At 43.1% G+C, this 23,193-nt stretch overlaps 1 protein-coding gene across 3 annotated transcripts in view; it reads right to left on the bottom strand.

Annotated features, from left to right (window-relative positions):
• The window catches only part of nrg3b (neuregulin 3b), a 422,858-nt gene extending 402,283 nt beyond the window's left edge, over positions 1-20,575 (bottom strand). For 2 of the 3 annotated variants that reach the window (XM_088323857.1, XM_088323856.1), the window contains exon 1: positions 18,839-20,575. In XM_088323857.1, the coding sequence (XP_088179983.1) occupies positions 18,839-19,664 (826 nt within the window). In that variant the 5' untranslated portion in view covers positions 19,665-20,575. The remainder of the gene's footprint in view (positions 1-18,838) is intronic. The other variant, XM_088323855.1, reaches the window with a different exon arrangement.
• Positions 20,576-23,193: the final 2,618 nt, after the last annotated feature.

Raw genomic sequence — 23,193 nt, 5'->3', positions numbered from 1 at the left:
CCAAGGAGCTAAAAAACAAAAAAATAAATAAATAAAAACCCTGTGTCGGGATATTTGAGAAGCTGATGCGGATGTGCACAAGTGGGTGCTTCTTCATCTAATGGGGATTTTTTTTTTAATTATTTTTTATTTACCAAAAGGAGTCAAAACCCGGGTCTCGCGGGGCAGAGGTTCGTTGACGGTCCAACATAGGAAGAATGAGAGCTTGATTTCCTCTGCCTCTAGAACAGGGGTGTCAAACTCATTTTAACTCGGGGCCCACACCATAGAACAAACAAGTTCTCAATATCCAGGGTACCAAAGAGCTAAAAAAAAACAACCCCGTGTCGGGATATTTGAGAAGAAATCCGACCGTGTACCCTAACATCCGACAGCGTGTTCTGGCCATTATGCCTCCCACCTCTTTGCATGGGACATCTCCTGCACTTTACAAACGGGACATCTCATCAATGATTCACGTTTCCTCAGTACACATTGCACGTTTTCCTTTTCTGTACATGAATATTTCAAACACCGGCACGACCACCGGTGTACTTCCTCGCCGAATCCCCGCCGGCTTTTGTGGCTTCCCGGTAGGACCCTTTGTCTACACGACGTGCTGTGATTTGGAGAAGATTACCTCGGTGTGTACTTATACCGACACTTGAGGACCTGAGACCTGTTTACTCTGCGGAATAAGTAGTCCACTACTTTAGTAGGTGAGGTTAATATGCGGGGCAAGTTAACCCAATACCACCCCAAGTAGTCGACCACCCTTTGCTTAGTGCTCATGAGTGGACATGGCGTTAGAAATAAGGTTGCATGGACAGGTGCTGGAAGAAGTTGAAAGTTCTAGGTACTTGGGTTGGGATCAATGGGCGCAATTGGGCACTACTCTGGGCTTTTCCGCGCACAAGAAAATCGAGCCGGCTCACAAAAATCAGGGCTCGGAATTGCTAATTAAGAAGCCCATGAAGTCAAAGTTACAGTGCATGAAGGTAAAATGTCGAAGTAGAACGAAGTCGAGTAAAGTCAGTAGAGTTTTTCGAGAACCGGCTTTTTCGGCTCGGCTCACTGAAAAAAAAAAGTCCAGTTTTGTTCCAGTCTATTTTGTCCGGTTTAATTTCGATAACCTGTTTTGATATCAATCCTGTCCGTCCCGTTGTTTAATATCGGTTTCCAGTTTCGCTCCCGTCTAGTTTGTCCGGTTTACTTTCGATATCCTGTTTTGATATCAATCCTGTCCGTCCCGTTGTTTAATATCGGTTTCCGGTTTTGTTCCCGTGTAGTTCGTCCTGTTTAATTTTGATATCAACCCTGTCCGTCCTATTGTTTAATATCCGTTTCCAGTTTTGTTCCCGTCTAGTTTGTCCTGATTAATTTTGATACCCCGTTTTGTTTTCAATCTGTCCTGTGGTTTAATATCTGTTTCCAGTTTTGTTCCAGTCTAGTTTGTCCAGTTTAATTTCGATATCCTGTTTTGATATCAACCCTGTCCGTCCAGTTGTTTAATATCGGTTTCCGGTTTTGTTCCCGTGTAGTTCGTCCTGTTTGATTTTGATACTGTTTTGATATCAATCCTGTCCGTCCCGTTTAATATCGGTTTCCAGTTTTGTTCCCGTCTAGTTCGTCCTGTTTAATTTTGATACCCTCTTTTGATATCAATCCTGTTGTCTAATATCGGTTTCCAGTTTCGTTCCCATCTAATTTTTTCCTGTTTACATTTAATACCCTGTTTTGTTTTCAATCTGTCCTGTTGTTTAATATCGGTTTCCAGTTTCGTTCCCGTCTAATTTTTTCCTGTTTAACTTCGATATCCTGTTTTGATATCAATCCTGTCCGTCCCATTGTTTAATATCGGTTTCCAGTTTTGTTCCCGTCTAGTTTGTCCTGTTTAATTTTGATACCCCGTTTTGTTTTCAATCTGTCCTGTGGTTTAATATCCGTTTCCAGTTTTGTTCCCGTCTAGTTTGTCCAGTTTAATTTCGATATCCTGTTTTGATATCAATCCTGTCCGTCCAGTTGTTTAATATCGGTTTCCGGTTTTGTTCCCGTGTAGTTCGTCCTGTTTGATTTTGATACTGTTTTGATATCAATCCTGTCCGTCCCGTTTAATATCGGTTTCCAGTTTTGTTCCCGTCTAGTTCGTCCTGTTTAATTTTGATATCCTCTTTTGATATCAATCCTGTTGTCTAATATCGGCTTCCAGTTTTGTTCCCGTCTAGTTTGTCCGGTTTAATTTTGATACCCCGTTTTGTTTTCAATCTGTCCTGTTTAATATCGGTTTCCAGTTTCGTTCCCGTCTAATTTTTTCCTGTTTAATTTCGATATCCTGTTTTGATATCAATCCTGTCCGTCCCGTTGTTTAATATCGGTTTCCAGTTTTGTTCCCGTCTAATTCGTCCTGTTTAATTTTGATACTGTTTTGATATTAATCCTGTCTGTCCTATTGTTTAATATCGGTTTTCAGTTTTGTTCCCGTCTAGTTTATCCTGTTTAATTTCGATATTCTGTTTTGATATCAATCCTGTCCGTCCTATTGTTCAATATCTGTTTCCAGTTTTGTTGCCGTCTAGTTCGTCCTGTTTAATTTTGATATCCTCTTTTGATATCAATCCTGTCTGTCCCATTGTTTAATATCGCTTTCCAGTTTCGTTCCCGTCTAGTTTGTCCTGTTTAATTTTGATACCCTGTTTTGTTTTCATTCCTGTTGTTTAATATCGGTTTCCAGTCTCATTCCCTTCTAGTTCAACAGGAAACAGCACCGAGTCAAAACCCAGGTCTCGCGGGGCAGAGGTTCGTTGACGGACTGACAAAGGACGAAAGAGAGCACTGAGCTTAAATAGACGGAAAGCCAATCTATTTCTTTCATAATGTCCTCTGCCTCTAGAACAACAGAACTCCATTTCCTGCAGGCCTCCCAAAATGAGAACTATCTGGCACCGAATGAGCTAATCAATATCCAAAATAAAAACTCACAAATTAGAAAATGATATATCAAGTGTATCGTCTTAAATAGGGTTCTATTTTGGGGATTGTAAACCGAATCGTCTGGGAGAATGGATCTGTCATGCCCGAATGGATATCCATTCCCTTTTATTATCCAAACAAACCCATCGTTTCCTTTTCGGTTCCCGTGAAGGTCGCAGTTTTTCCCCGAGGTCCATATCCGACTCCCTCGGAAATCTCGATGCTCTATCGAACCAAGGGAGAGTTGACCACCACCACAATCGTACAAAGTACACACCATAAAAAAAAAAAACGGCTAATCAATGAAACCTCTCATAAACCGCAGTGTTTTTTTTCTCCCTTCACATGTTCATTTCCTGTCATTCCCTGCCCGGTTTTCCCATCTGAATCAAACGGAAATGATCTACCCTGCCCAAGGTCACACAGTCGTCCGACTGAGATATTGTGTTAGGGGAGGGACTGTTCCTTACAAAATGGTACAGTCGGGGACTAAAACATACCGAACTTCTGATTTAGCTTTGTCAGATACATCATGAGTTAATTGTGACGCCTCCAAACGTTTTGAGGATAATCAAGATGCTAAATTGTCTGACTTTTTTGTAGCGCTTTTCAAGTCACTGAAGACCTCCCAAAGCGCTTTACAATATGTTTCACACTTACCCATTCACACACACACACTCACACACCAATAGGGAGTCAGCCTCCAAACGTTTTGAGGATAATCAAGATGCTAAATGGTCTACATTTATATAGCACTTTAAGTCAATGAAAACCTCCCAAAGCACTTTACAATGTGCTTCACACTTACCCATTCACACACACACACACACACACACACACCAATAGGGAGTCAGGCTCCAAACGTTTTGAGGATAATCAAGATGCTAAATGGTCTGCATTTCTATTGCGCTTTGAGTCACTGAAGACCTCCAAAAGGAATTTAAAATCTGCTTCACACCTACCCATTCACACACACACACACACACTCGCTCACACATCAATAGGGAGTCAGCCTACAAATGTTTTGAGGATAATCAAGATGCTAAATGGTCTGCATTTTTTTTAGCACTTTTCAAGTCAATGAAGACCTCCCAAAGTGCTTTACAATCTGCTTCGCACTTACCCATTCACACACACACACACACACACACACACACACCAATAGGGAGTCAGTCTACAAATGTTTTGAGGATAATCAAGATGCTAAATGGTAAATGGTCTGACTTTTTTGTAGCGCTTTTCAAGTCACTGAAGACCTCCCAAAGTAATTTACAATGTGCTTCACACTTACCCATTCACACGCACACACACCAATAGGGAGTCAGCCTCCAAACGTTTTGAGGATAATCAAGATGCTAAATGGTCTGCATTTATATACCTCTTTTCAAGTCAATGAAGACCTCCCAAAGCGCTTTACAATGTGCTTCACACCTACTCATTCACACACACACTCACCCACCAATAGGGAGTCAGCGTTTTGAGGATAATCAAGATGCTTCATTATCTTTAAAAGATATTTGCTTTACATCTGAATCTTCATCATTGTCCACTCATTTCAGAGCCCCTCCGCATCTTGTTTGTCTCTTAACCAGGATCTCATTACCCTAGGGCCCACCCCTTACCCCTTACCCTTCCTCTTCCTACTCTATCGATTTCGCCGGGAGTCAGCGGGGCGTGCTCGGCGCTCGCAAGCGAAAGGGCACCGGGTTCAATTTCCACAAAAATCCTCACATATTCGCCCGGCCTGTCAATCCGGAGTAATTTGTCTGCGGGGACGGGGGTGGGGGGGCTCCCCGACGAACACGCGAATGTATTCGGCTTTGTAATTGGTGCCCATCAGTGTCAAGTGTCTCCGCCGGCTAAAATGTCTGAAGCGGACCAAAGCGCAGACTCTCGTTCGTTTGCTAGAGGAAGACATATTTCGAGCAGGAGGTATGCTAATACTTTCAGGGTTTGATTGTATGAAATATTCTCAAAAAAGTCTTTTTGACGCCATCTTCTGGCTGAAATCATCGTCACAGCCCCTTTTGTTTCACATGCAAGAGTGTGAAATTCTTAGACGCTGAATTTATATACTATTTTATACGCGGTTTTATTCCACTTATACTCAAAATACGTGTCCTAAGTTGGACCTCAGCCTTGAGGCGACTTTTTCGAAGGATGTCGTAAAACGCCCGTGCTTTGGAATGTTTTCTTTGGTTTCAGTCTGCGCAGATAATGATTTATCACCTCGCCTAGGGGGGTTAGAATGTGTGTGTCGTGACCCACTCTATCCGGAGGGCAATGACCTATCAACCCTCCTCCCATCATGGTTGGGAAATTTGCACCCAGCAACCAGACTTCCTGTGCAGAGTTTGCATGTTCTCCCCGCGCTTGTGTGGGTTTCCTCCGGGCACTCCGGTTTCCTCCCACATTCCAAAGACATGCATTTCAGGTGGATTGGTCGGTTCAAATTGTCCCTAGGTGTGAATGAGCAAATGAGTAAATGCCCCTGGGTATGAATGAGCGAGCGAATTGTATGTCCCTGTGTCCCTTGCGACTGGCTGGCAACCAGTTCAGGGTGTCCCCTCCTCACTGCCCGATGATTGCTGGGATGGGCTCCAGCACCCCCGCGATCCTACTGAGGATAAGCGGTGCAGCTGATGACTTTTAAGTCAAATGCTAAAAGTTAGCTCATCAAGATCATTTAAGCTAACATCTGGAGCCAGACTTTTGGAAGATTAGAAGAACACTTTGTAACTACAAAGGCAGGCAGGGCTTAAAGTTCCTTAAGAACTAAGCCCGGTGCAATAAAATTGGCGCCGCGCTGCCTTCTGCCGAAAACTACGCGAGTATGGTTGAGTGCTCACAAAAAAAATGTAAATTCAGGTTCTGTTACAGGATCTAAAAAGCATCCTCAGCAATTCTACGCTCGACAAAGCCAGAGACCGAGATCCAGAGATCGGCGGAAAAACTGGATTCCAGTCTTTGTTTTTAATGACCCACAGCGCCCCCACCCCTGCCAGATCAGGCCCGCTAAGGGATTGAATCCGGCCCGCGAGGCACAACACTCAGAGAAGCGCAAGAGAAAAACGAGCTGCAGGTTGAAATATGTCCACTTGATGTTGCCAAAGCCAGGTGCCTCCAACAAAGACACTGGACTTGGATCTCTCTGTCTCTTTCGTTGTAGTTTTCTTTTGCTTTCTTTCTTTTACTCTTTCTTTTGCTTTCTTTCTTTCTTTTACTCTTTCTTTTGCTTTCTTTCTTTCTTTTACTCTTTCTTTTGCTTTCTTTTACTCTTTCTTTTACTCTTTCTTTCTTTCTTTTACTCTTTTGCTTTCTTTCTTTCTTTTACTCTTTTGCTTTCTTTCTTTCTTTTACTCTTTTGCTTTCTTTCTTTCTTTTACTCTTTTGCTTTCTTTCTTTCTTTTACTCTTTTGCTTTCTTTCTTTCTTTTACTCTTTTGCTTTCTTTCTTTCTTTTACTCTTTTGCTTTCTTTCTTTCTTTTACTCTTTTGCTTTCTTTCTTTCTTTTACTCTTTTGCTTTCTTTCTTTCTTTTACTCTTTTGCTTTCTTTCTTTCTTTTACTCTTTTGCTTTCTTTCTTTTACTCGTTCTTTTGCTTTCTTTCTTTTACTCGTTCTTTTGCTTTCTTTCTTTTACTCGTTCTTTTGCTTTCTTTTACTCGTTCTTTTGCTTTTTTTCTTTTTTCTTCTACTTTTTTTTTTATTTCTTTTTTTCTCTTTTTCCTTTTTTCTCTTTCTTTCTCTCGAATCTACTAGTCCAGCCCCCGAAAGAATGTTTGTTCTATTGTGTGGCCCCCCAGAGTTAAAATGAGTTTGCCACCCCTGCTCTACTGGTACTAGGACTTTGTGTGAGGGTTTATAGTCAGCTCAGAAAGAGGAAACAAAGACTTGCATGTTGGTAACATTATTTAAAGGGACAGTGTGTAATAATTTATGACTGGAGGTTGGTGTTTTGCAAGGTGCAACTGAAAAGAGTACTACATAGAAGCAAAGGAAGATTACAAACTACGTACACTCAAAGTGACCAGACCCCATCATTTCTCTTTGAATTTCTCAAAAGGTAGAGAAAAATTTTTTTAAAGAAAAAGGGTGGAGAGAAAAATAAGAAAAAATGCCATAAGGAAAAAAAGGAAAAATCAAAACAACAAAAGAAAGAAAATCTTTGAGAAGATTGAAAAAGGAAAAGAAAAAGTTAAATAAGGAATGAAAATGGAAAGAAGGAAAAGAAATTTACAAACGAATGAAGGAAAAAAGCAAAGAGTCAGCAAAAAATAGAGTAAAAAATAAGACAAGAATGAAATGGAAAAAAGAAAGGTGAAAATGCAAAAACAAAAGGAAATAAGAAAAAATGGAAGAAAAAGAAAAGAGGAAACAAAAAAAAAGAAAATAGGGACAGAAAAAAGGAGAATAAATATGAGAGGAAAGGAAAAAACAGATATAAACAAGAGCTAAAAAGGAAAGACAATTTTTCCAAGAAAAGAAAAAAAAGACAGGTTTTTGGGTCTACACGTAGCAGCAAGATGGCAGAAAATCATGTCAGCTCCCTGTGAGCAAGTCTCTGTCAGGACCAGAACGGAGACAGGACCCACTTGCGTTGCGTTTCTCACAAGTTTCATTAGAAGAAAGAGAAAGGGTTGAATGCTGGATTGCCGAACCGAAACCGAAAAACAGGTCAGTAGCCGGGACAGGAGTGCAAAAACATGGTCGTAAGCCAGAACAGGAGAGAAGACGTAGTCGGAGACAAAAAGAGGTCGAAAGCCAGGACGGGAGAGTAGACGTGATCTGGATCAAAAACAGGTCCAAGCCGGGGATCAGACGGGAGCAAAAACAGGTGGGAGTCAGGGTCGAAAACGGCTTGCCTAGTGTTAACTGAGGTTCGCAGACGGACTGACAAAATCATGAGTCTTGTGTCATCTAAAATACAAATGTTTCCAACCAACTATTATTTATATCCACACTTTTTTTAAATAAATGAAGTTTTTGATTTCATAACACACACTGTCCCTTTGAAGCAAGCCGATTTTTGCATCACTCATCATTTTTTTCAACCGCTTGACTTTCGACCGCGATATGATTTTGTTGCCGTTCGGGGTGGCCCTTGCGGATTCAGATTATTACCGGCGCGTCGGATGCAATCAGCGAAAGTCGGAACTCTGTCCCTTTTGGATGTCATTTTGGGGACAGAACGGAATTTGCAGGGGGCAAATGGCTTACCGGGGCCAACACTGAGCTGATGAAGCTGATCTGAGTCTATGTGGAATAACAGTAATACCTCAAATTTGATTTTTCCCCGCCGCGACATCTGGCTGGAGATTAAAAAGCTAGATTGCTACGATTCGGAAGATATATAACAACACTAGCAAAATTATATAAGATTGCATTCAGCTGCTTGGTTTAGGAAGCACACCACACGAAATCAGATGTTTATCGATTCGGTTATTATTGAATCGGCGGGGTTCTTGACACAACACCTAGCTAAAAACACTCCCAGGGGGTTAAAGCACAACTGTGTGAATTTTCACGGAAAGCAATTCAGTCGTTTCGGAGCTTATAAGTCACATACATACACACAGTCAGTGATTCTCACCTCATCTGTTGCTTTTTTTTAGTTTTTTCAAAAAAATGGCTTTACAAATGAAGAAAAAACCTAGTATTTTCGTCTACTGCTTCTCTAGTCTCGAGGTCAAAGCTGATAATGAATTTGAAGTCGCGGTCTTAATTAAAGGGCAACTCCGACAGTAAAATATCGTGTGGCATCCTACTCAGTGATTAGAGCATAAATGGGCGCATCGCCGACTCGCTCCGTCTCCCGATTGTTCCGCTCCGTTCTTGGAGCGGCGCTCCCGGCTCTTGTTATTTCCTGCCTCGGAGCCAATAAGGGTGCTGACAAGAGATTGGAGTGTAATCAGCCCAATTCCGTATGCAGAAAAAAAAAAACAGATGATGGCGAATTTGTTCAGTCACTCTCTCGCTCCCGAGCGAAAATACGCTCGCTGGTAGTATCGGGATTCGTTCCTTTGTAACACGTAACGAGTACTGTGACATTTAATTCGACTATCATCACTAATATTGTGCCTCATGACCTGGACAACTCGCTGCTTGATAGAATAACAAGTACCAGAAGATCCCGAAGGAGAACGTCTGGCCATCAGTTTCCGTCCTCAAACTCAAAGGGGTCTTGGATCATGCAGAAGGACAACGATCCAAAAAACAATATGAAGAAAACCATTTTGCAAAGAGGAATGGGCCAAAATATCTCCACAGACTTGTGAAATACTCAAGACTAGTATACGTTTGATTTCTCTCATCGCTGCCAAAGGTGGCCCAACTTGCCACTAGGTTTTGATTTGATTTGGTTTGAAAACTGTATTTTGGTGAATGGCATATATGCAAAAAAATCAGGAAGGGGGCAATTATTTTCTCATGGCACTATGCAACTCTAAATCCACCAGTTGGAATGGGTTTGCTTGTTCATTTCTACTTAAGTATTGGCATCCGTATGACACCAAGCTGAACCACCAAAAAACCACGGTTTCCTATTGGCTCCCTGTCACTATTTGAACCCTGTCCTGTCATTCCCCTTTTGTCAGTCCGCCTGCGAACCTCTGTGTATACTAGGCAAGCCTTTTTCGACCCTGACTCCCACCTGTCCCGTTTTTGCTCCCGTCTGTCCCCGGCTACGACCTGTTTTGATCCTGAGTATTTTACAGCATTTCCATTGTATATTTATTTATTTTTTTTATGTTTTGTCGTACTTCCATAGCATCTTTTCGTAGTATTTCTTTCATACTTTGTAATAATACTGTAGTATTTCTTTCTTGGGATTACTGTAGTGGTATATTGGAGTATTTCTGTAGATGTATTTCCATAGTAGTATACATTTCATATATTGTGATATTACTGTAGTACAGTATATTTGTTGCAATATTTCTGTAGTAGTATTTTCTTTTGTATTTCTAAATTGTTAAATATTGTTAAAATAATATATTAGGTCAGAGTTTAAGCACTAAATTTATATTTGTCATGATTACTGATGTGACTTTTCAGTATTTAAACCCAGTCCTGTTAATTCCCTGTTGTCAGTCCGTCTGCAAATTTCCGTGTGTACTAGGCAAGTCTTGACCCTGACTCCCACCTGTCCCGTTTTTGCTCCCGTCCGTCCCTGGCTACGACCTGTTTTGTCCCCGACCCCGTCTGCTCTCCCGTCCTGGCTTACAACCCATTTCTGATCCCGACTACATTTACTGTCCCGTCCTGGCTTACGACTCGTTTCTGACCCCGACTACATTTTTGCTCTCCTGTCCTGGCTATCGACCCGTTTTTCCGTCCCTGCTCGGTAAGTAAGATCCACTTCCGTGTTCGGATCACAATCATAGTCCGACTTGCTTCCCGCGTCCAGCAAACACCGGATCGTGGGCACAGCCCTTCCTCTTTCTTTCAATAAGAACTAGTGGAAAACGTTACGCAATTGGGTCCTGTCTCAGTTATGGTCCTGACAGTATATTGTACAATATATTACACTAACAATTATTATCCTCCATCAAACATTTTTTGTAGCGCACATTGTTTACACTAATTCTTTGTTTTAATTCCACATTGTCTGTCTTGCTGTGAGTAAATAGGTGCAGCATCATGTTTGCAAGGTTTAGAGCTTGACGAGTATGATTTAATTCAATGTACTTGAATTTTATGTAAAGTAACTCCTCCTGACCACGTCTGCTCTCCCGTCCCGGCTTACGACCCGTTTCTGACCTTGACCACGTTTTTTGCTCTCCTGTCCCGGCTACCGACCCGTTTTTCTGTCCTTGACACCGCCATCGCTCGCTACAGAAGATCCACTTCTGTGTTCCACTTTCCATTCATAAAACTTGTGGGATCCATAACGCAATTGGGTCCTATTTCTGTTCTGAGAGCAAAAAAATATATAGACAAAACTTGAAACCGATATTAAACAGGACAAAAATAAACGGGAACAATACCGAACAGGAAATATCAACAGGAAAACAGGACAGAGTCAAAACCCACGTCTTGTGAACTCGGGGGCCACACGATAGAACAAACATTCTCTTGGGGGCCGGACTTGTAGAATAAAGAGAAAGAGAAGGGGAAAGTGAGAGGGGAAAGTGAGAGAAAGAGAGCAAAAAGGGAGAAAAAGAGATCAAAAGCAAGAGAGAGAGAAAGAGAAAAAAGCAAGAGCAAGAGAGAGAGAGAGCGAATACAGAAAGAGATCAAAAAGCAAAAAGGAGCAAAAAGCGAGGGAGAGAGAGCAAAGCTAGAGCAAAAGACAGAAAAGTGATCGTGAAAGAGAGAGAGAAAGGGACTGAAAGCGAGAGCAAGACAGTGAGAGAAAGCGGAAAGCAAGCAAGAGAAAGGGAGAGAGAGAAGCAAGAGAAAAAGAGTGAGAGAAAGAGAGAGAGAGAGAAAGGGACTGAAAGCGAGAGCAAGACAGTGAGAGAAAGCGGAAAGCAAGCGAGAGAAAGGGAGAGAGAAGCAAGAGAAAAAGAGAGAGAAAAGCGAGAGAGAGAGCGAGCGAGAGAGAAAAACAAGTGAGAGTGAGAGAGAGAAAGGGACTGAAAGCCAGAGCAAGACAGTGAGAGAAAGCGGAAAGCAAGCGAGAGAAAGGGAGAGAGAGAAGCAAGAGAAAAGGAGAGAGAGAAAAGCGAGAGAGAGACAGAGGGAGAGAGAAAAACAAGAGAGAGAGAGCGAGAGAGAGAAAGGGACTGAAAGCCAGAGCAAGACAGTGAGAGAAAGCGGAAAGCAAGCGAGAGAAAGGGAGAGAGAGAAGCAAGAGAAAAAGAGAGAGCGAGCGAGAGAGAAAAACGAGAGTGAGAGAGAGAGAAAGGGACTGAAAGCGAGAGCAAGACAGTGAGAGAAAGCGGAAAGCAAGCGAGAGAAAGGGAGAGAGAGAAGCAAGAGAAAAAGAGAGAAAAGTGAGAGCGAGCGAGAGAGAAAAACAAAAGAGAGTGAAAGAGAGAGAGAGAAATACAAGTACAGTACAGCGTTTGTGAGAGGCACCTGGCTTCGGCACCATCAAGTGTACATATTTCAACCTGCAGTTCGTTTTTCACTTGTGCTTCCCTCAGCGTCTTGCGGGCCAGATTCCATCCCTTACCGGGCCTAACCCGGCTCACCTGTTTGACACCCCTGGTGTAGAGGTTCCTTGACCGACCGACAAAGGTTGAGTGATAGCACTGAGCTCACCGAGACGGAAATCCAATCCGTGAGTTGGGAACGATAACACCGACAAAGTATCTCATCTCATTAGCTACACCGCTTATCCTCAGTAGGGTCGCGGGGGTGCTGGAGCCCAACCCAGCAATCATCGGGCAGTGGGCAGGGGACACCCTGAACTGGTTGCCAGCCAATCGCAGGGCACATAGAGACAGACACTTCGCTCGCTCATTCATACCCAGGGGCAATTACTCATTTGCTCATTCACACCTAACTGTATCATTTAATAAAAGCTTTTGGATCCGATTACAAACCTTACCTTTATGACTTCCGCAACTCAATACTCCAAATCAATCGTCTGCAGACCCAAAATAAGCACCTGGAGCCACGCTTTGCACAGCATTTCATCATCTCCGCCGACCTTTTATTCTGTTGTGTTATTACATTTTAAACGCGGCGAGTTGCACATAACCACAAGATATTTCACAAAGCTAATACGGCCGTACTTAAAAAAAAAAAAAAAATATGCCCGTGTCTGAAAAAAAATGAAGGGCTTGGCTTCTGGAAATAGAGGAAGGCTTTTTTTTTTACGCAGATAAAAGAAATTGTAGCCAATATTTCACCGCAAGAGGTTATCCGAGGGGAAACGTCCCCGGCTGAGAATATGGGTTTTAGCGACCCCTGCTGGATGGATGTGAGCGTTGTCAGAGATTGACATTATTAAGACCAGGGGTGTCAAACATGCAGCCCGGGGGCCAGATCAGGCCCACTAAGAGATTGAATCCGGCCCGCGAGACAACGCTCAGAGAAGCGCAAGAGAAAAACGAGCTGCAGGTCGAAATATGTCCACTTGATGTTGCCAAAGCCAGGTGCCTCCAACAAAGACACTGTACTTGTATGTGTTTCTCTCCCTCTCTCTCTTCCTCCCTTTTCCTCTCTTTTGCTGGCTCTCTCGCTATCCCTTTTCCTCTCTCTTTTCCTCCCTTTTTCTCTCTCTCTCTTTTCCTCCATTTTTCTCTCTCTCTCTCTCTTTCTCTTTCATTGTCCCACCCACTCTCTTTTTCTCTCCGCTTTGTCTTATTTATTTATCTCTATTTTTCTTTCTCTCTAATATACTAGTCCGGCCCCCGACAGAATGTTTGTTCTATCGTGTGGCCCCCAAGCTAAAACGAGTTTGACACCCCTGATTAAGACTATTTAGTGGCTCTATTTGCACAGATATAATACATGTATATAGTTTAATTCTACACGATGTTGGCAGAACAGAACTTACAAACAGAGAGAGGGAGTGGTTTATTTTGCGTCAGAGAAATCGGTACACACAAGAACAAGACTTCAAAATAAAAGAATTCAAGATTGATAAACGTACAAGAGATAGAATTACACTCGTTGTTGAAACGTTACTTTATATGTGTGTGTGAGAAACGTTTTTATATTTAGGAATATAATATTTACATTGAAAAGCTGACGGCGTCCGGTTTGAACTAAAACGTTTCATTCAGAACCAATGTTCCCTCTAAGCTGGGTGTGTGCGCAATTAATCAGAGCTTTTCCGCGCACAAGAAAATCTAGCCGGCTCACAAAAATCAGGGCTCGAAATTGTTAATTAAGAAGCAAATTAGGTCAAAGTTACGGTGCATGGAGGTAAAATGTCGAAGTAGAACGAAGTTGAGTAAAGTTAGTAGAGTTTTTCGAGAACCGGCTCCTTTGGCTCGGCTCACTAAAAAGGAACCGGCTCTTTCGGGTCCTAAACGGCTCTTCGGGTTGTTTTTGCTTCTTTAATCATTACATGACCAAATATGATGTAAAATTGTGCACAAAATGACTTAAAGGAAGGGGAAATAGAACAAAAAAGGAAAAAAATACCAAAATGAAAAAGTTGTGAAAAGCTGAAAAAAAAAGAAACAAAAGGAAGAGAGAAAAGTAAAAAAATCAGAAAAGAAAAAGAAAAAGAAACAAAGAAAAAAAAACAAATAGAGAACAAAAAGAAAAAAGTAACAGCTAGGAAAAAATAAACACAATGAGATTTTTTAAGGGAATTTAAAAAAAAAAAAAAAACACGGAAAAAAAGAAGAAAAAGTTTGTGTTGGATTCAAGTCAATCGTGTTGCCAACATTGCACTACCACTCAAAAATGAGATTAAATACAATTGCGTATCGTGCAACCGACTCAATAAGCCCCCAAAAATGTTAGTATTATGCGACAAAAGATACCAGGAAAAAAAATTGAAATCTCGTGAAAGAATTGTAAAAACAAATGACGTTTGTAGGCCATCATACATGAGTCAATTCATTCAAAAGTGAAAAATAATTTTACATTGCCAGAAATGTCAAAATGTAACTTGATGTCAAGTTTTGGACATGTTTGATAATGACTTAGTTGCCACACTTGGGATTGCCGTTGCTCACTGTTGTATCAAGCGTTGTTCATTGTGATTGATTGTCCCCAAAAAACATGTTTGTAACAGCCCTAAAGTCAAGTCAGGGAATACATTTCACTCAAACTTCTGAAATCCCCCCTCTGCATCCCATCTGGTTAGCTGCTCCTCTTGCACTCTTTGCACTACTGTATAATACTATACATAGCTATAATTATTTAGTATATTATTAGTACTTCAATACTCCAACTCAATACAACATTTTATCTACATCTGTACATTCAAGGAAACTGTGCGGGTCAGATGTATCGACATTTCGTTTTGTATACACGCGTACAAGAATGACAATAAGGTATATCTGAATCTGAATCATTTGTTCTCAGAACGATTAGCCGTTAGCCGGCATCCTTCATGCTAGCCACGCTCATCGACGGCATCAGAAAGCAGAACCCTTAAGCTAAAAGAGATTAACTCCAAAAACGCCCATTTTGGTGGCACCTATCGAACCGCCACGCTTCCGATGGGGAAAATATCATTAAGGGTAATGTATCATACGGGCCCCGCTCCGACACGGCGGATTCGATAGTCGTTTCTCGCCGCTACGTGTTTCCGATGAGACAAGTGAGTTTGTTTTGCCGGCGGCCGGGTCAAAAGGCAAGGGAACAAGTGTCAAGTCAATATTGTTTGTAGACTGAAAGGTTGGACGGGTGAGACTGAAAAGTGGGCGAAAAGGAGTCCGGACAATGTTTGTTCAAAGTCTTTGGTGGAAATTGTATAGCGTGCGCTGCTACTTAAGCTAGATCTCTTCCAGTTTACACATTTGAGGCCAATAAGTCCATCCATTATCTGCACCGCTTATCCTCAGTAGGGTCGCAGGGATGCTGGAGCCCATCCCAGCTACCTTCGGGCAGTCGCAGGGCACAAAGGGACAGACAATTAGTTCGCTCATTCGCACCCAGGGACATTTACTCACTCGCTCATTCGCACCCAGGGACATTTACTCACTCGCTCATTCGCACCCAGGGACATTTACTCACTCGCTCATTCGCACCCAGGGACATTTACTCACTCGCTCATTCGCACCCAGGGACATTTACTCACTCGCTCATTCGCACCCAGGGACATTTACTCACTCGCTCATTCGCACCCAGGGACATTTACTCACTCGCTCATTCACACCCAGGGACATTTACTCGCTCACTCATTCACACCTAGTATTGTGGAAAGTAGAAGCATTTGGAAGGTACGTGACTGACAGGACTTTGGCCGGGTCAGGCTCCAACTATTTGCTTAACTGATAAGAATTTGTCTGGGCCAGGGCGACTCGAATCAAGCGCCCGATTAGAGAAGACAACACGTCATTGCTGACCGAACACAGTATAAATACCACTGTCACCCGGACAACTTTGAATGAATGAATACTTTTATTTCGAACATTAAAATAAAAACAAAACAAAAACAATGAGTCAACAAAAAAAAATATGTCACATAAAAAGGGGTAGTCAGAAGCAGATGCTTATTTTCCCGACCCCTATTTTCCTTACTTTAGATGAAATAAACAACGTGTCCCCTCTCATTTGGCGCCCAACGTGGGGCCAAATATTTCAGAGCCGGACGTATATGGGCTTCGCCCCAAAACATACACAAGAGAGCAGAGAGAGTCGAAATGAGAGGAGAACACGACTGAAGGTTTGGATGAAATAAACAACATGTCCCCCTCTCATTTCGACTCTCTCTGCTCTCTTGTGTATGTTTTGGGGTGGTGCCGATATACGTCCTGCTCCGAGACTATTGCCTTTTCTCTGGACGATGCCTCGGTTTCCTCCCACATTCCAAAAACATGCATGTCAGGGTAATTGGCCAGTCCAAATCCCTAGTTTCGGAGCAGGACGTATATTGGCACCGCCCCAAAACATACACAAGAGAGCAGAGAGAGTCGAAATGAGAGGGGGACATGTTGTTTATTTCATCCAAACATTCAGTCGTGTTCTCCTCTCATTTAGACTCTCTCTGCTCTCTTGTGTATGTTTTGGGGTGGTGCCGATATACGTCCTGCTCCGAGACTATTGCCTTTTCTCTGGACGATGCCTCGGTTTCCTCCCACATTCCAAAAACATGCATGTCAGGGAAATTGGCCAGTCCAAATCCCTAGTTTCGGAGCAGGACGTATATCGGCACCGCCCCAAAACCTACACAAGAGAGCAGAGAGAGTCGAAATGAGAGGTCATGTTGTTTATTTCATCCAAACATTCAGTCGTGTTCTCCTCTCATTTCGACTCTCTCTGCTCTCTTGTGTATGTTTTGGGGCGGTGCCGAAATACGTCCTGCTCTGAAATTAGGGACAATTTGGACCGGCCAATCCACCTGACATGCATGTTTTTGGAATGTGGGAGTAAACCAGAGTGCCTGGAGGAAACCCACGCAAGCACGGGGAGAACATGCAAACCGCCGTGCTGCCCTTTAAGTCATAACAGCATAGGACAGGATTACAATTATACATCCCCAAGTACAAGAGACACGTTCCCTCTCACAGTTAGTCAGTCCTCCCATCTCTTGTCAATGGAAGGTTTGTGATATAGACAAGACCCTGGCGACAGGATGGAAATCAATTATCCCCACTAGAGTGATTGGTGGCCTCCCATTTTGGTTAATCTAATTCAATTTTATATACGAAGTTTAGATGGTGATTGACTGCAAGCTGTACTGTCAATTACGCGGACAATTGATTGAAACAACAGCCCCAGGCTATGTGGAGTGGAGTATACTACTAAGATTCAATCCGAAATCCATTACAGTCCGTGGAAAAAGAGACCAACGGGGGCCAAACTACACTATGGGGTTTATGACATTAATAAATGTAACCAATTGTGTGTGATACGACGCAATTTAGTTAAAACAGCTAGGCAATAGTTAAACCAGAGCGGGTAAAAATGTCCGCATCGGTACAGTTACGACTTCATCAAATCCACACCTTGCAAAAAAAAACCCGGCAGAATTAATAAGGAAGCTGTCTTTGCATAAAGCTACATATGCAAAATCTTCAGCCCCCTCACTTTGAAATCTTCTATTCCCCCTCCAGCCTTTCCATCACTTAGTTCTGCATCTGCCAACACTTGGGTCTGTCTGCTCTCCCCCCTCTCCCTCTCTCACCGCTTTCGTCCTTGTTTTCAGTTTCCTTCCCTTAATATCAGCCTGTGCGTTCCGTTTCCATCCCCTCTTTTAACAACCGTTACCTCAGACTCGGGTCAAACCGGGATGCAGTACATCCGATTCCTCCCCAATTAACACGTACTACCGAACCCTTTTCACCCTTCCTGGTTATCTGCGTTGAACCAGTCCCCGGTGATGGAAAATACAAATCCCGAAGATCCAGATGAAATCAGTTTGCCGGAGAGGGAAGGAAAATCCTTGCAGAGGTAAGATTTTTATCGTATTAATGCGTAAGTGAAAGATAAAGACTAGAGGGGTGAAAACACAGAGGGTATCCCTTGATATCAGCCGGGCTTAATGAACACAATTAATGTCAGTCTGTCGACTATCCACTTGCCAGGGGGTTAATAAAAGCAACAATTACAAAAAAATCTCATACCATGAGTCAGATTTAATCCAGTACACTCCTGTGATTATCCGTCATGTTCAGTTATTACCCAGTAGAAGCCTTCAGAAGCAAGCACAATGAATCAAAGGCAATTGAAACAGACGTCACCGAGTGCTGTGACCAATCAGTCGCGGCACTTCAGGAGGCCAGAACCTCAATTGTCACATTCCGATTGGTCCAGAAGTTGCCACCCGGTGATGAAATCAGCAGTGTGTCTTCGCAGTTTCCAGTAGGTGTTGAAGATGTCAGAGACCTCATCTCTGCAACCTACTCCAGATATCAAAAGATCTCTAAAAAACTACCGGAGCAAAAGAGAAGCTTTGAATTGACTGCAACTAACCAAAGTTTCACGGTTGGGAGGTGTCTCCACAAGTTGCAGACACAGCCCTTGAAGTTAATAATTTAACCCCGCCCGGAACACTAAGACAGACCCTTGACTCGGAGTACTATTGACAGCACTGACCAACTCCAGCCATGAATTGGCAGTGAAGCATCTACCTCTCAGAAAATCAAACTCAGCCATGAGTAAAAGGAATAAGGAGCTTGACACTTGGAAAACATCAGTAGAAGCAAATACACTACCCTATCATTTGGTAGTATTTGCGTTCATATACTGTAGCCCTATAACACACCTCTCAGCAGGCATTGAAAGATCAAAACGCTTGAAATCAGCTGCCACAGGTAAACCCTCATTTCAGATAATGGGATTCAAAGAATTTAAAGGGACAAGGTACTCACGTGTCCTGAAGCGGTGGTGCGGTCGAGTTGCCGGAGCTTTTCCTTGACGTCCGTGAGACCAGCGAGCCGTGGGTTTTACTAGTGGAGGTTGAGAAGTAGTCGTCTGGACCTTAGTAGTGATCCTCACAGTGCTTGAGGTTCCGGAGGCCCCGGTCGTGGATGGAGTCTGTCCCGGCTTGGAATGACCATCTCCATTGCGCCCGCCAACCACGCCGTTTCCTTTCCTGACCGTGCTCCGAGGAGTCACCTCCCTCCCGACGGACGGCGGCGTGAGTCGAGGAGGGTGAGTGGTAGACACGGTAACTGAAGTCCCGCCCGTGCGCGTTCCGACCCGATTGTGGAGGTGAGGGGCCTTGTTGGTTTCGCCGCCGGCGGAGTTGGCCGAGTGGTTGGCTGGCGGACCCGGTCGAGTTCTCGGGGCCGGAGCGGTCCCGTCAGCGGCCAACGGCGTGGTGGTGGACAACGCCACGGTAGTGGAGATGGTGGCGGTCACCGAGGCAGTGGAAACGTCCGGCCCCTTGGGCACGGCGCTAGGTTTGGAGAGGAATATCGGGTCCTGGCCCATGCTCCCTTTGGGATCAACCAGGTCTGTGGGGACATAGTCTTGCACGGATCCCACCACGATCCATTTGAGGAGCATGAGGCTGAGGCCAAGGCCCACAAAGCCCATGACCAGGGGCACAGCACACAGCCAGGTCTGCTGCCGGGGCCACACAGCACAGGGGCCGCAACGGAAGGGGCTGGGCGCTCGGGGGGATGCCTGTTCCGCCCCCGGCTCCTCCAACGTCATGGCTGCCAGGGTACTCGCGCCGGAGTGCTCGCTCATCCTGCTTTTCGTCTCTTGGGGAGCTTTTGGAGGTCAAACAGGTTGGCAAATGATGAAGGGACGCGTATCAGGAAAGGATGGCGGCGGATAAAGGACGCACATTTTACGCTCACATACACATGCACATACAGCCTATATATACATCTAAACTTATCGATTTATATATACACGCACACGCCTTTATAGCTCTACTCCAGCACATCAAACACACGCACTGTCATGGAAATAATGAAACGCTTGCACAGCATTTACACGCAGATACGAGATATACAACCTGTACTCCCTCTGGTGGACGTAAACAGACACATGTACATGCGAAGGAACACACACACACTCACAGGTTATGCACAGGTGAGGATGGAGAAAAGGGTGGCCAAGTGGAGGTGGGTGGGGTCAAAGAGTGCCATGATAAATCCAAGATCCTTTGAAAAAGCTGGGTATTGATCCGTGGCGGTGGAGTTCAGCGCTGTATATCCGTTTGCAGATAGGAAGTCTCGTTCCCTTCTTCGCCCATCCGGTTTGATTGAAGTTCAAGTTGGTGTCTCCCCACTTATCCCCGTTCCCATGCCCTTAATCCACTATCGGAGCTGATCCGCCGGCCACTTTTTCCTGGAGCGATAGCTGGGTAGGTTCCCCGGAAGGGTTGGCGGCAATGGCTCGGTCGGTGGAGGTCCGACCGCCGTTCTCCTTGGCGAACAGCTCCCGGTACCAGACACCTTTACGACCGCTTCACCTCCGCCGCATTCCCACAGTGGCGCAAGCAGCAGAATGGTAGATGAAGAGGAGAGGAGGGGTTACCAGACGAAGGAGTGGAAGAAGAGAAAAAAAACGATGCGGTTCCTGGAGGTTAAGACGGACAGCAGACTCAATCCAGGGTCTCTTCCTTCTGCGTCCCGGCCGCCTTCCCTAATACTCTCGGCGATGGTCCCATCTCCATGTCGGCTTGTCTGAAAGAAAATTTGGAGAAAAGATGACGGCGCGTGTTTGAGATGCGTGTTGGCTAAGCTCTGCAGCAGATGCAGATGGGAGGCAAGAGGAAGGGGGAGGGAGAGTGAGCGCAAACGCACACATGGACCAACACACACTCACGCTGCATGGAAAGGAGAGGCACAGACACACCCCAGGGAGGGGAGGGATGGAGAGCGAAAGAAAAAAGAGAGAGGAGGAGGGAGGAAGCGATGCCCGGCTTCCAACAAACAGCAGCGTCAGAATTTAAAAGCGGAACATAGAGCTCGACCTGAAGTCGGGTCCGGACTTTGCGCTTCTCAGACAGCTTTTAAGACTCGAATCCAAGGTGCTAGACCCGCGTTTGAGATGGACTGTTATGGAAATATGTTTCCACACAAGAAGACAAACTAATGGTGCACTATCAAATAACAGCCCATCATGGAAATCCAATTAGGAAAGGGCAGAAGGCCCCCTAGTGGCGGGAAGAATACCGACGCACAAAAAGAGCATTTTACAAGACAAGCCATTGACATTAAAAACAGGAGATTTTATCGTGCACTATTTATACTATTTTCAGGGTTGGGTAGGGTTACTTTAACTTGATTACTTTTGGATTACTCCAATATCTAATATGCTAATAAAAGACAAAAGAAACTAAATATGAATGAAATTTTTTGTGCAGGCTTGGTTTCTGTCGCATTTTATGTTAGTTATGCCGGAGATCAAAGAGATCAAAGCCAGGAGAGAAAGCTTACCACAGGTTGTGAGTCATCATTTGATTCCTATTTAGTTTCTTTTGTATTTTATTAGCATATTTGGTATTGGAGTAATCCAAAAGTCATTGAAAGTAATCCAGTTCAAGTAACCCTGCCCAACCCTGACTATTTTTATGTGCAAAACACAATGATCTCCAGGATTTTTAAAACCGAAACTTTTACCAAAACTCGTTATGGTCAAAAATAACCCATCTTGCATTTATTGGATTAATTAATCTCACTTTATAGAAAGATGTGCATGAACAGTCCTAATATTTTGGGTTATTTTAAACAAAAGCCTGTTTTGGTTGTTTTTTTTGTACAAAATAAACTCCAATTTTGTGTTTTCTATTTGAATCTACTATTTTTGGAGGACCGGGAGTTTTTTTTTTCCATCAAAATTAAATCCATGATGTGTAACACAGCCACATATCTATAGTTCAAAACAAAATGACCTTATTTTTCAAAGGAATTATTTTCTACAAATTAAATCCTTTTTTTTTTTTTTGATAAACTAACCTCAATTTTATTAAAAAAAAAACGAGTGTCAAGTGTCTAAACCAGGGGTGTCAAAAAATCATTTGAACTCGGGGGCCACACGATAGAACAAACATTCTCTCGGGGGCCAGACTAGTAGATTAGAGAGAAAAAGAGAAGGAGGGAAAGAGGGTGAGAAAAACAGTGTGGAACAAGGAAAGAAATGGAGAGAGAAAAAAAAGAGTAAGTGAGATACAAAAGAGAGGGGGAAAAAAAGAAATCCAAAGATATATTGAAAGCGAGAAAGAGAAGGGGAGAGAAGAGGGGAAAGAGAAAAGAGGAGAGAAAGAGAAGGGGAATGCAAGAGAGAGAAAGGAAAATAGGAAGAGCAAAAGAAGGTAAAAAGACAGAGTGAAAGAGATAAAGAGTAACAAAGAAACAGAGAGAGACAGTTAGAGTGAAAGAGATAAAGAGTAACAAAAAAAACGGACAGCTAGAGTGAAAGAGATAAAGAGTAACAAAAAAAACAGAGAGAGAGAGAGAGAGAGAGAGAGAAATAGAAAGAGAAAGAAACAGAGAGAGAGAGCGAGAGAGAGTGAAATAGAAAGAGAAAGAAACAGAGAGAGAGAGAGAAAGAGAGAGAGAGAAATAGAAAGAGAAAGAAACAGAGAGAGAGAGAGAAAGAGAGAGAGTGAAATATAAAGAGAAAGAAACAGAGAGAGAGAGTGAAATATAAAGAGAAAGAAACAGAGAGAGAGAGAGACAGGGAGAGTGAAATATAAAGAGAAAGAAACAGAGAGAGAGACAGGGAGAGTGAAATATAAAGAGAAAGAAACGGAGAGAGAGAGACAGGGAGAGTGAAATAGAAAGAGAAAGAAACAGAGAGAGAGAGAGAGGGAGAGAGAAATATACAGAGAAACAGAGAGAGACAGGGAGAGAGAAATATAAAGAGAAACAGAGAGAGTGAACTATAAAGAGAAAGAAACAGAGAGAGACAGGGAGAGTGAAATATAAAGAGAAAGAAACAGAGAGAGAGAGAGACAGGGAGAGTGAAATATAAAGAGAAAGAAACAGAGAGAGAGAGAGAGAGAGAGAGAGGGAGAGTGAAATATAAAGAAAAAGAAACAGAGACAGGGAGAGTGAAAAGAGAATCAGAGAGAGACAGAAAGAGTGAAAGAGAAAGAGAAATTCCTAAAAGACACATGAAACAAATTATTATTTTTGAGTACATAAATATTCAAAACAATTTTGCACTCCCAAAATTGTAAAGTTAACACTTTCCCTAAAAATAAAAACATCTCAACAACACATAAAAAAATAAAACAAATATTTTTAAAAAAGGGAACCAG

The sequence above is a fragment of the Urocampus carinirostris genome, chromosome 19 (assembly GCF_059441175.1).
Source record: "Urocampus carinirostris isolate Australia breed hairy pipefish chromosome 19, RoL_Ucar_1.0, whole genome shotgun sequence".
NCBI lineage: Eukaryota > Metazoa > Chordata > Actinopteri > Syngnathiformes > Syngnathidae > Urocampus > Urocampus carinirostris.
Note: the sequence above shows the minus strand (reverse complement) of the source record. Positions and strands in the feature narration are given on the sequence as shown.